This window comes from Cryptomeria japonica, chromosome 3, assembly GCF_030272615.1.
Source record: "Cryptomeria japonica chromosome 3, Sugi_1.0, whole genome shotgun sequence".
Taxonomy (NCBI): domain Eukaryota; kingdom Viridiplantae; phylum Streptophyta; class Pinopsida; order Cupressales; family Cupressaceae; genus Cryptomeria; species Cryptomeria japonica.
In genome coordinates this window covers 495,393,168-495,405,340 of record NC_081407.1, presented here as the reverse complement: position 1 = coordinate 495,405,340, position 12,173 = coordinate 495,393,168, and the positions used below count along the sequence as shown (strand labels likewise).

Here is a 12,173-nt window from a genome sequence, read left to right as displayed (position 1 = left end):
TAGATTAGTCTTCCTAAACCCCTCCTCTTTTATCTTTTTTTTTTTTAATTCAAATTAGTTTAGGAGAAGCATCACATGATTGATACATTTGATGTTCATATTCCAGTTATAGTTCATAAATGCAAGTCCCCTTGCGATTCCAATAAAATCACATCAACACATTGAGTCTATCCATGTATAAGTCAAGATCTAACTATCAAAACCCTAGAGTCGTCTCCTTTGATCACATAGTTTAGCATCTGAGAGGTCTTTGTTTGAGAGAGGATAGAATACTTAGTATTTTATTTTGCATTGCATGGTGTCATAAAAAACTCATCAACAAAATCTAGGCCTTTAACTCCCCATTTAGTACCAACATGGCCTTAGAAATGCTTCAGCTTGGATTTCTTGAGCAAACTACCTACAATAAAGCATGAACATGATTCTATGTTTGTTGTGGCAGATAGGTTCTCCAAGATTGCAAGCAAGAAAATCCTCCTTGATTGCCCATGTTTGGATCTATTTTAGCATTGCCGACATCTATTGTTTCTATCCCTGATCCACGATTTCATTTTCAACAAATTGTACGGGCAATGTTACATGCTCTTGGATCAATGTACAACTTTTCATCCGCAAACTGATGACCACAGGAATGAGAATTTGATAAGGCACACAAATGAGAAGTCGACAATGCACACATTTTTTTGCAGCACATTTAGAGTGTACACAAACAGGTACAATAGATATTCATGTGCTAGCAACAAAAATACAAAGAATGCCTTGATGTGCACTGCACTCCTCACTCATTTCATGTTGATGACAAAGTTTCGTTGTATCTTTAGATGGAATCAAGGGTCTATGCCAATAAGTCTTTATGCTATGGTCCCTACACCGTTCTGTGCAACTAGTGAGAATGCCTTTGTTCTTGATTTCTAACAATACTTGGGCCTGCACCTAGCATACAATGGAGAATTCCTTAGGTGATACTTTCCCCTTCCTCTTGAACCAGAAGTAGCCCAACATACTTTGAAATTGGATCTTGCACATTCACATCCAGCTGCAGTGGACAAAATCATTGGCAACACATTCACTTGTACCCGCCACGGCGCCCATCAATTGTCTTTGGTAGTCAATGCCGGGCAACATGCAGATCAGGCTAAATGGTATAATCTTCAGCAACTGCATGTGCAATTTGTTATTTCATTGCCAATGCAATGATGGCCATTTCTCCTTGAGCAAGGGCAAATAATCCAGGTGCAACCTTGTGCATTGGTTTTGTGACTTTTGTCAGTACACTCATCATTACACTGCACTGGTTGTGCAACTCTGCACATAGTGCTTATGGGCAACTGCACATCATTACTTGGGCATATAATTTGGCACTGCACATGGCCGCACATGCTTGTGTCTAGTTGGATCATAAATTTGCAATATGTAGGGGCATCTACAGGTTTGACATTTGGCACCATACGCACAAGCTACTTAACAACATCCATATGGATGTGACACTTGCAACGTCCCATCCACATAAACCATGTGGCCATATGGGACACATGCCAACATCTACATGGTGCGTAGTTGACAGCTCAATTGTACGTCGTTTATAATTGGAGAGAAATCTGCAGATTCACATCTTAACCCTTTCTAAATGTTTTCGCTATTCTTTATGGATAGAAGTGGCATATCTGCAAGAAGGCTTCTGTGCATTGACTGTGTGTTTGTTTGCATTTCTGTTTTCCATTTGCACATTCTATGGCATGCACATGATAAAATAACCTTGTTACAAGAAGATGTCATGTCAATGAGGATTGTGTAACCAACTATTTGTTAGTGTAGGAATGCCCATAAGTTCCAGTTGGCAGCTGATATCAGTAACATTGAATGCATTACTTACGAAATCATTCTCTGTGCATGTTGAAATTGTTGGTGTTGGAAATAAGCGACATCCGGACCGACGATGGACTGGTCCAAGAGGGGCCAGTAGCTCAGTGGTAGAGCACTCCAACAACGTATGGAAGGTCCTAGGTTCGAGTCCTAGCTGGTCCATGTCTCAACATGGTATTAGAGCTTCAGGTTCATTCTAAATAATCAGATTATTAGTTGTCCTTCACTTTCAATTTGCTGTTTTAGTTTTGCAAGATGGTTACAGGTCTGAAAGTAGAGGACAGACTTGAAGGTGCCCTCAATTTTACATCATGGAAGGTTCGTGTCCTCCTTGCTCTTGAAGAATTAGAGCTGTACAGTTTGTGGAAGACAAGGATCTGATTGAACCTTCGGATCTGAAAGAGCTAAATCAATTCAAGAAGAAGGCTCTCAAGGCAAAAAGTTCCGTATTGATTCTGTGAAGGATCATCTTGTTCCAGGTATCTCCAAATTGAAGACAGCCCGAGAGATGTTTAAACACCTAGAAGGGATATATGAGATCAACAACATCAGCCGGACACTTACATCGAGGCAGCAACTTCTTCAAGTCAAAATGAGCAAAGGAGATTCAGTCACGTCCTTCTTCATGAAAATTTCAGAATTGAAGGACCAACTCAGCGCCATTGGAAGCGAAGTTGTGGACAAAGATATTGTCATGATTGCTTTGAATGGTCTTCCTGACTCTTGGGATCCATTCATTCAAAGAATAAGTGGAAGAGCTGAATTCCCTTCCTTCGATCGCCTCCGGTCAGATTGCATTCAAGAAGAGTCACGCCTTGCTGCCAGAGGAATGCATAAAGGCACTCATGGAGGAGATTAACATGTGCTTGCATCTCAACATGTTAAAAGGAAGGGAAACCATTGGAACAACTTCAAAAGAGATAGAGACTTCAGACCTCCTCCTTACGATTCAAGGAAGAAACCAAGGGATCTTTCATGCGTCCGTTGCTTTAGATGCGACAAGTTTGGACATTATGCTAAAGAATGTCAGAACTTGCCCATGCAAAGAGAGGCCAACCTGAATGAAGTTGCAAACTTAGAGGATAATGAAGACTACCTCTTCATTTTTGCCTTGTCCAGCAATGTGCCAACCGATAGTAACACTTGGTTGATAGACAATGGTGCATCTAGACACATCACAAGATATCGAGAGCATCTCTCAGACTTGATGGAGAAAGAGTCCAACCTTCATGTGGTAATTGGTGATGATGCTCAGTATTCGGTAAGAGGTTTTGGTAGCACTTCTTTAAATTTAGAATCTGGCATGTCCTTGCATCTTAGTGATATTTTATTTGTTCCTGGAATTAGGAGGAATTTAATTTCTATTTCTGCTCTAGAAGATAAAGGTTATCAAATAGCATTTTCTGAGGGTAAAGTACTTGCATGGCCTAAAAAATCTAGTATTAAATCTTCTTGTGTTATTGGAAATAGATATGATAGTTTGTATAAGTTGTCAACTAACCCCATTCGAGCACTCATTCATGAAGCTTCTGAATCTAGCGAGCTATGGCATAGAAGGCTTGGCCATCTTCACTATCAGGTACTCCCTTCACTGGAAAGGATGGTTAAAGGTATGCCTAAACTTAATCAATTTCATAATGATACTTGCAAAGGTTGTGCATTAGGTAAGAACACTAAAAGTCCATTTCATAAAAGTGAAAGTAGAGCTAAGGAAAAATTAGCACTTATTCATTCTGATCTATGTGGACCCATGTTTGTTCCTTCACCTAGCGGATTTCTATACTATGTTACATTCATAGATGATTTTTCTAGAAAGACTTGGATTTACTTTCTTAAAACTAAAGAATCTGATTAAGTGTTAAGTAGGTTTAAAGAATTTAAAGCCCTAGCTGAAAATATGTCTGGTAAAAGGATTAACGTGTTAAGATTTGACAATGGAGGTGAATACACCTCAAGTGGCTTCAATGACTTTTGTGTAGAAACATGAAGTAAGAGGGAGTTCTGCCTCCCCTACAATCCTTAGCAAAATGGTGTAGCTGAACGAAAGAATAGAGCCATTGTTGAAGCAGCCAAAGCTATGATTCACGATTAGGAGCTCCAGACCTTCTTATGGGCTAAAGCATCCAAGACTGCTGTGTACATTCAAAATAGATTCCCTCACTGTGTCTTGAAGAACATAACTCCTGAGGAAGCTTTCACTGGAGTCAAACCAGATATCAGCCACCTAAGGATCTTTGGAAGTCCTGTCTATGTTCATGTGCCAAAGGAAAAGAGGAATAAGTTAGAGCCTTCCGGGAAGAATGGTATCCTTGTTAGATATAGTGAATCTTCCAAGGCATTTCGCGTCTACATTCTCGGTCAAAGGTATATTGAGGTAAGTAGGGATGTCACCTTTGAAGAAATTTCTCTTATTGATAATGATAATCAAAATATGGATATTGATACTAACCCTGAGATTCAGAGGGAGTCTATTGAGCCTCCCAAACCTATTGAGCATGTTGATTCTCCTGAGCGTCTGGTTCCAACTGATGGACCTAGAGATATTGTAGTTAGCAAGAAAAGACCACTTTGGGTTAGAAGCACAATTCAAGATGCAGAAAAGTTTGCAGCTCCTAGTGGCACTTTTAGAGAAAGCAAGAGACCTCAAAAGCTCTCCAACTATGTTGCAATGATGTGCAACATCATTGAGGCTGAACCATCTAGCATAGAAGAAGCTATGAACCAGCAAGCATGGAAATTAGCTATGGACGAAGAGTATCAATCCATCATCAAGAATGATGTCTGAGATATTGTGCTTAGACCTAAAGGTAAGTCTGTTGTTTCCCCCAAATTGTTGTTTAAAATTAAACATGCTGTTGATGGTAGTATAGAGAAATATAAAGCTAGATTTGTAGCTCGTGGTTTTTCTCAAAAGGAAGGCATAGATTATGAAGAAACATTTGCTCCTGTTGCTAGATATACTTCCATTAGAACTATTATAGCTATTGCTGCAGCCAAAGGTTGGAAGTTACATCAGATGGATGTAAAGACTGTTTTCCTTAATAGTGTTATTGAGGAAGAAGTCTATATTGAACAACCTGAAGGTTATGAGATTCATAATAGAGAAACTCATGTGTGCAGACTGAAGAAAGCTCTCTACAGCCTCAAGCAAGCTTCTCGAGCTTGGTATGAAAGAATTGATAAGTACTTGGTTAGTTTAGTGTTTTATAAGAATGATGTTGATCCTAACATTTACTTTAAAGTATTTAATGGTGAAATGCTAATTTTGGTTTTATATGTGGATGATTTATTTCTAACTGGTGAAGATAGTCTCATCATTAGGTGTAAGAAAGAATTAGCTACCGATTTTGAAATGAAGTATCTAGGTCTAATGCATTACTTTCTCGGGTTAGAAGTGTGGCAAAACCTAATGAAATTATTCTAAGTCAAGGAAAATATACTATTGATATATTGAAAAGATTTGGTATGATGGATTGTAAACCTATGTCTACTCCTATGAAAACTAACTTGAAGAAGTTGAGTATTTCTGCAACTAATTTTGATTTTGTAGATCCTTCAGAGTACAGACAACTGTTTGGATCCTTGATATATCTAGTCAACAATAGACCAGACATTTGCTATGCAATGAGTGCACTTAGCCAATTCATGAACCAGCCAAAGCATGTTCACTTGGTGGCAGCCAAGCACATCCTGAGATACTTGCGTGGAACGGTTGGCTATGCGCTGAAGTATCCAATCGACACAGTAATCAATTTGGAAGGCTACTCTGATTTTGATTGGGCTGGAAGTGTTACTGACAGGAAAAACACTTCAGGAATCTGTTTCATCTTGGGTTCCACTATGATCTCTTGGGCCAGTAGGAAACAACCTTCAGTTGCATTAAGTATTGCAGAAGCTGAATACATTGCTTCAAGTGTGGCAACTAGAGAAGCAGTTTGGCTTCACAAGCTTCTTGCTGGGTTGTTTGGACAACTTTGGGAATCCATTGTTATTTATTGTGATAATCAGAGTTGTATTAAAATGTCTAATAATCCCGTGTTTCATGACAGCTCAAAAGATGTGGAAACTCATTATCACTATATTCGTGATATGGCATAAAGAGGTGCCATCCAGCTGAAATATATCAGCACTGATGAATAAGTTTCAGATGTTCTCACCAAGCCTATTGCTTGAGTGAAGTTTGAGTATTTCAAAGAGAAGCTTGGAATTGTGGAGAACACAACATTGATTGAGAGGGAGTCTCAATCTTAGTGATGCAATTTAGTTTGCATCCTCCACCCTCTACGGGCAATGCAAGGTGGAGTCACCTTTTGCGGGCAATGCAAGGTGACATTGTATCCTTCTCTGGGAGAAGGCTGAGGTGTAAGACCTCTTCCACCCTATGCGGGCAATGCAAGGTGGTTCCATCCTTTGTGGGCAATGCAAGATGGACATCATTAAATGAGTTCATGATATTTATGTGTTTTATTGTAGGTATACTCTATAGAGCTTATACATTCATCCTTGTGGGCAATGCAAGATGAAAGTCATGAATGGATCATGCAAAGAAACGAGACTCGGACTGGGCGAGGACTCGGCAAGGCTGACCCGACCCGAGACTCGACAAAAAATCGACAGGACTCGGCAAAAACTCGGCAAAACTTGGCAAAAAAACCAATTTCTAGTGGTTTTTGCCTAGAGCGAGTCTCGGGTCAGCCTTGCTGAGTCCGAGCCACCTAGGACTCGCCGAGGGTCACTTGGCCCATGACTCGCCAAGTTTTGGCGAGTCATGGCAAGTCACGGAACTCTGGGATCATGACAAGTGGCAGATATCCTCCCTAGCTGAGAGGGAGTGTTGAAAATAATAGCTAGCTCGGAACCCGATTATTGCATTCTCAATACAAATGTATTATCTCTCATGTAATTCGAATTATTTTGGGCTGGACCCAAACATGTAACGTGGAGGCAAATAAATGTAAATAAATCAATTAACTAAATGCAAGTCGACTTGAGGGTTTGATGCTAAAGGTTGGATATAAATCTAACAGCAAATGAAGTCATTACAAATCATTATATAATGCAAATATTATCTGCTCGCCAAACAGCGATCTCTCCTCTACCTATGCGAACTTGTCCAAGCCTATTGTGCGAGGTTGATTGTGTGGTGAAGTTTTTCAGATCTCCATGCTTACTTGATAAGGAATTCTCTTGTGCGAATCTGATCTTAGGCATCTTCTGCTGATCCTCCTAGTCATCTGCTGTTGATAAGGGCTGCAATCTTCATTGATATATTGGACAGCAATCTGAGATAAGTTTATTGCCTTGTAATTGCCTACATTTGAGATAATACATATTGTATTTTGAGGCTGGGTTTTTCATCTCCAAGAGGGAGGTTTTCCCAGGGTATTGGTGTCTCTTGAGGGTATTGGTGTCTCTTGTCTTGTGTTTTCATTGCTGTTACTGTTCATTCAGTCTGTTATAATCTGATTGCTTAAAATTAACATCTGATTGTTTAAAATTAACAGAAATAGGTGACATGTAGATTGGTTGTCTTCAAGGAAATGTTTTGGCAATTCTTGAGACTTGTCACCATTATAAGCTCTTGCAATTGCATTTAATACATGGAATTGAAAGTTGATATGCTGTGATGCTCACTTGGACTGGTTATAAAGCTTGGCATGTTCTGCCCATGCATGTGACAGCACATTTATGAGAGAATGAGTGCTTACGATTGTCACTTCGCAGACACAACTGCAGCATGTTTCCTCTTACTAGCTAATAGATCGAGATCGTTACTAGCTAATAGATCAAGATCGTTCCCTACCACTTGGGATCCAGATTGCCTAGTGTTGTTGAGCGTCATATGCTATGGCTTCCATGTTTGCTGATAACATATTAGTTTTCCCTATTGGTTTCATTAGTACTCCATGCAGCTTCTAGCAGAACTAGGTTAGTTTAATTATGTGTTACTGGGTTCGCATATGGAGCAGGGTGCACCCGGAATGACTTCGCCCTGGTCTGGGTTTGCGTCTGGGTTCACCTGGGTGCGCCCCAGGGGCCCTGGGTTTTCTGTGGGTACAGGATGGACCCCAGCAAAACCAGGGCCCCTAGGGCGCATCAGGGCAAACCCGGACACAAACCCGGGTGAATCCAACCCCCAAAACGGCAGTAATTGACACCAATTGAAGAAGTAATTGACACAACAAAAAGATTTCACAAAGGTGTTCATAATAATGTTACAGTAGCACAACACAAGCTTGGTGGAACAATTTCAAATTCAGATATGCTTGCAAAAGATTACCAACAAGGCATAATGGAGAAGAGTAGTGATACCATATTGCCATATTTTGCAAAGGAAACATATCGAGGACCACAGACGTCATAATTTAAAGCTCTATGGCTGCTATCATGATCATTTACATTCCATCCTTTGCTGCCATATGATAGTTTTCAGTCATAATATTGAGTAATTTTCAATTAGTTGTTGTTATTGAAGAATTTTCAATCCTTGTATCATTGTTTCTAACCTCTATATTGTTAACATCACTGATTTTTTCAAAAGATTTTCCAGTATCGCAGCTGCTATACAGATTTTCTATTGTTGATTTCCAAGGTTTCTGATTTTGAACTATTGTTATTAATCATATGCCCATGGGTTTGCAAATTTTATAATAAAATTTTTCTACATATACATATACATATACATACATATACACACACATATGTACAGACAAACCCGAACCCACAAACCCAAGGGCCAATTTTTTCTAGCTCGTACCCTCGAACCAGGCTCTCATACCTGAACCTGAACTTAGGTTTAATTCTGTTGTAGGTAATTGTTGAGACTTACGTTTTTGTTTAATTAGTTTTTATATGTTGTTGACTTCCTCGCATTTTGATGATTAAATATGCTTATTCCTCAAATAGTGAGAGTTTATTTTTCTGAACTAAATTGATATTGTTTTTTTCTTTTGCACATTGCTTGGATAGCATTTTGTCATTAAGTGCTGTTTTTAAATCAAGATAATGTTTTTTTCCTTGATTTACTTCACTGAATTCTTTTTTGGGTGCAGAAAGCTTGAACAGCTTTCCTCGTCGGGCACAGAGTTCTGTTGAGATTCAAAACCAGACAGCACAGCAACAAGAAGATAGTGTGTTGGGGACTCTTAGCAGTGAACAGAGTGCAGTTCAGGCTTCTACCATGCAGCCTGCCACAAGTAATGTTATTAACAATGTAAATAATTCAGTCAACATGTCATTTCACACAAACTCAACGAGCAGCATAGCAGGGCCTCCCCACCAAAACTCAACAAGCTCCAGGCTGGGTAGTCTCTTGACCACGGTCACAAGTTCTTTTGCAAGCACTGTTGAGGTTCCATCAAATTCTTTGCAGCAATCACATGTGAGCCCTGTTTCATCTTTTCCTAAATCGTTGCCACTTGGTTCAAATCCTCTACAAGCTTCTTCTTCTGCTGTTCAACCAACCACATCCGTTCAATTTGGCCCTCTTAATGCTAATGCTAATGTTCTGCAACAGCATTCTTCGCAAACTACAGAGCTTCATCAGAGTGACTCAGAAAGTTGTGTTCAGCACATCATACAGGAGATGATGATGTCATCTCAATTAAGTGGAGGAGCCCCTTTGCAACCAGGTGTTAGGGGGTCTAGCATTGGAGGCAATCCAAGTGTAAATATGGGAATAAGCAACTCAATGTGTGAGATGAAGAGTTTGAATGGAATGATCCCAATAGGTAATGGTTCTGCAACTCTTAAAGGTGCAAATGGCGCAGTTGGAAACCGTTTTTCTAGCAACACAAATGCTGACACAAACAGCATGGGAGGAATCGGCTCAATGCCTGGCTCAACAAATAATATGATGTCCATGGGCAACAACATGACTATGACTAATAACACAATGACATTGAATGGAAGGGTCAACTTAAGTTCCATACCTCAAAATCTCATAATACAAGATTCTAATTTCAATCTCCAACAGGATTTGGGAGGGAATAGATTGTTGAATAGCTTTAATAGCTCAGGTGGCTTCAATAACATGCACTATGATTGGAAATCTCCTTAAGAGGGGACTGAAATTTCCACTGGAATCTCTGCTTGTTAACAAAGGTTTGTGGGTTATATAGCATTTGTAGAAATACACAGTGCTAATGCTTTCTGTCCTAATCAGCATCAGTAAATTCAGCTCCAATAAGCCTAGTTGGATTCAGCAATTTCATGATGGTGAGGGATATTTATTCTTGGTGCCATCATGTTGCACTGTTCAAGGTTCAGGTTAATTTATTTAGGTCAACTCTTTGGCCCAAGATAGAATATGCATTAATCCACTAACACCCTTACTGAGAGAAGCTTCCCAGCTTCAAAATGAGAGTTCTTGAAAGGAGCTCCAACCCCCACTGATATTTTTGTAACTATATCAATTGCCCAACAGGTTGGGGGTTATGGTGCAGTTGGAAGCACCAGTTTTTGCAGTGATAATTTTACTTCAAAGCAAGATAGTTTATACTTCCTATTCTTGACAAATGTTGTCATCTAGAACGGACTCTATATGAAAGCACTACTAGTTTTGTAATTTATTCAAAATTCATTGCTGACTTCACCTTTAACAGAACTTTCCTGCTCGTTTTTTCATAAGCTTTTTAAGAAAAGGCTTATATTTCATGAAGTTCATTCAGTTGCAGGTGTAATGTTCTTTTGAATTTGGGCAGTTGAGCCTGTATGAGGAAAAACTTCATCCAGCAGATCTCTCTGTGGGCTGCATGTCGAACATGCAAGTGTTTGTCTGCCAATTGCCTGCTTGCCTTTGTACTTGGTGGGTGTGGCATCTCTGGTCTGACATGTTTCTTCGTACTTTTTGTGTAGAATAAATAGTAAAACTAAAAACCAAACGATAAGGAGGGGGTTGTTTAAATTTGTTCACTAAATTAAGAAGTTTATATTTTGAGATGCAAATAATTGTCAATAAGTCCATTCACACTATCGCCTTCCTCTTCATATTTTAAATTTGCTGGATGAGACTTCATTTTAAAAAAATATATAAAATATGGACATTTGTATCAAATAACTAGATGATACCCTTTAAAATCGCACAATGTGAAATTGAAATTGAAGCAAGCCTGCATTCCAGAGCGATGTTAAAGATCATGTTACATATGGTGAAGTGTCTTAATATCACAAAGTTTCGATGCACTTGTCTGTCTTAGACATGGCCGAAAAATGTCAAACAATATCATTTAAAGCACCATGGGGCATGGGGTTTGTTGGCTTAAAACGATGCTTGGACTTTTGAAAGCAAGCTGCTAGGTTTCAGTGTATGCTGTGGAGGAAAGCACAGAGAAAGGAGTTGATATTTTGATAGTCCTTGTTAAATGTGGTTGGATATGTTTCTGGAACCATCCAAACATGAGACGTGAAGGGAAATCTCCTTTCTTTAGAAATGCGTAGACGATTTTGATGCGAAACCATTGTTTATATATAAACCGAATAGACATGGTTAAGATGGGGATAAAGTTCTGTTTCTGTCAAACGGATTCTACTGCAACTAAACTTGGAGGAATGTGCTCACATGCAGAGAATTCGGTACAATTAAAATGAGAGGAATGTTACTCTCTTATATTGCGGTGAAGATCCTATTTGATATTTATAGTCCTTGTTATATACAGGTCAACTGTACAGGGACTAATATAATAATTAGAAACCTATTTTATTGCAAGTTTTTGAACTCTGTTAAATAGCCAGGCATGAAAATCTTTCAGGGTGTGTATCATATTCATTTAACTAATATTTCACTCTTTTTTTATCACTAAAGAATTGCGATGCTTATTGCAGTTTGATTTTATTGAATTGTCCAGACTTTGATGCTGCCTCATTCTGGCTGAATTTCTTTGCTTTGCCATGCACGATTAACACTTCTCTGGATAGGATGTTAGGTTCACAAAACCTAGAATTGTAGAAGCACCACGACTAAAAGTAGTCAACGATCGAACAAGCCACAACAGCATTAACACCAATCTATCTTTTCTATATTTATATTTTTTTGCCTCAATTATTTACAATCAATCCATTTAATACTTTCTACGTACCTCCTTTAAATTTTATACATAAATATGATTAGCAGATATTAGTTAACGATCTTTCTACATGGGGGTTCTTCGTTATTATCGAGTTTGGCAAAGTGTTGGTTAACACAAATTGCAATAATCTCATTAGTATCCTTGCTATACTCAAGAAACAGATTATTTGTTGCGCTTCTGCATGCAGTCTACTTCTCAAACTATAAGACAAGTTATGCCATATTTTTTAAATTTTAGGGAGTC

General features: G+C 38.9%; 1 protein-coding gene across 1 annotated transcript in view; it reads left to right on the top strand.

Moving 5' to 3' along the window:
- LOC131044644 (transcriptional corepressor SEUSS) overlaps positions 1–10,595 on the top strand; it is a 78,355-nt gene extending 67,760 nt beyond the window's left edge. Inside the window, exon 9 of the mRNA XM_057978012.2 lies at positions 8,916–10,595. Coding sequence (XP_057833995.1) covers positions 8,916–9,922 — 1,007 coding nt within the window. The 3' untranslated portion in view covers positions 9,923–10,595. The remainder of the gene's footprint in view (positions 1–8,915) is intronic.
- The last annotated feature ends 1,578 nt before the right edge of the window (positions 10,596–12,173 follow it).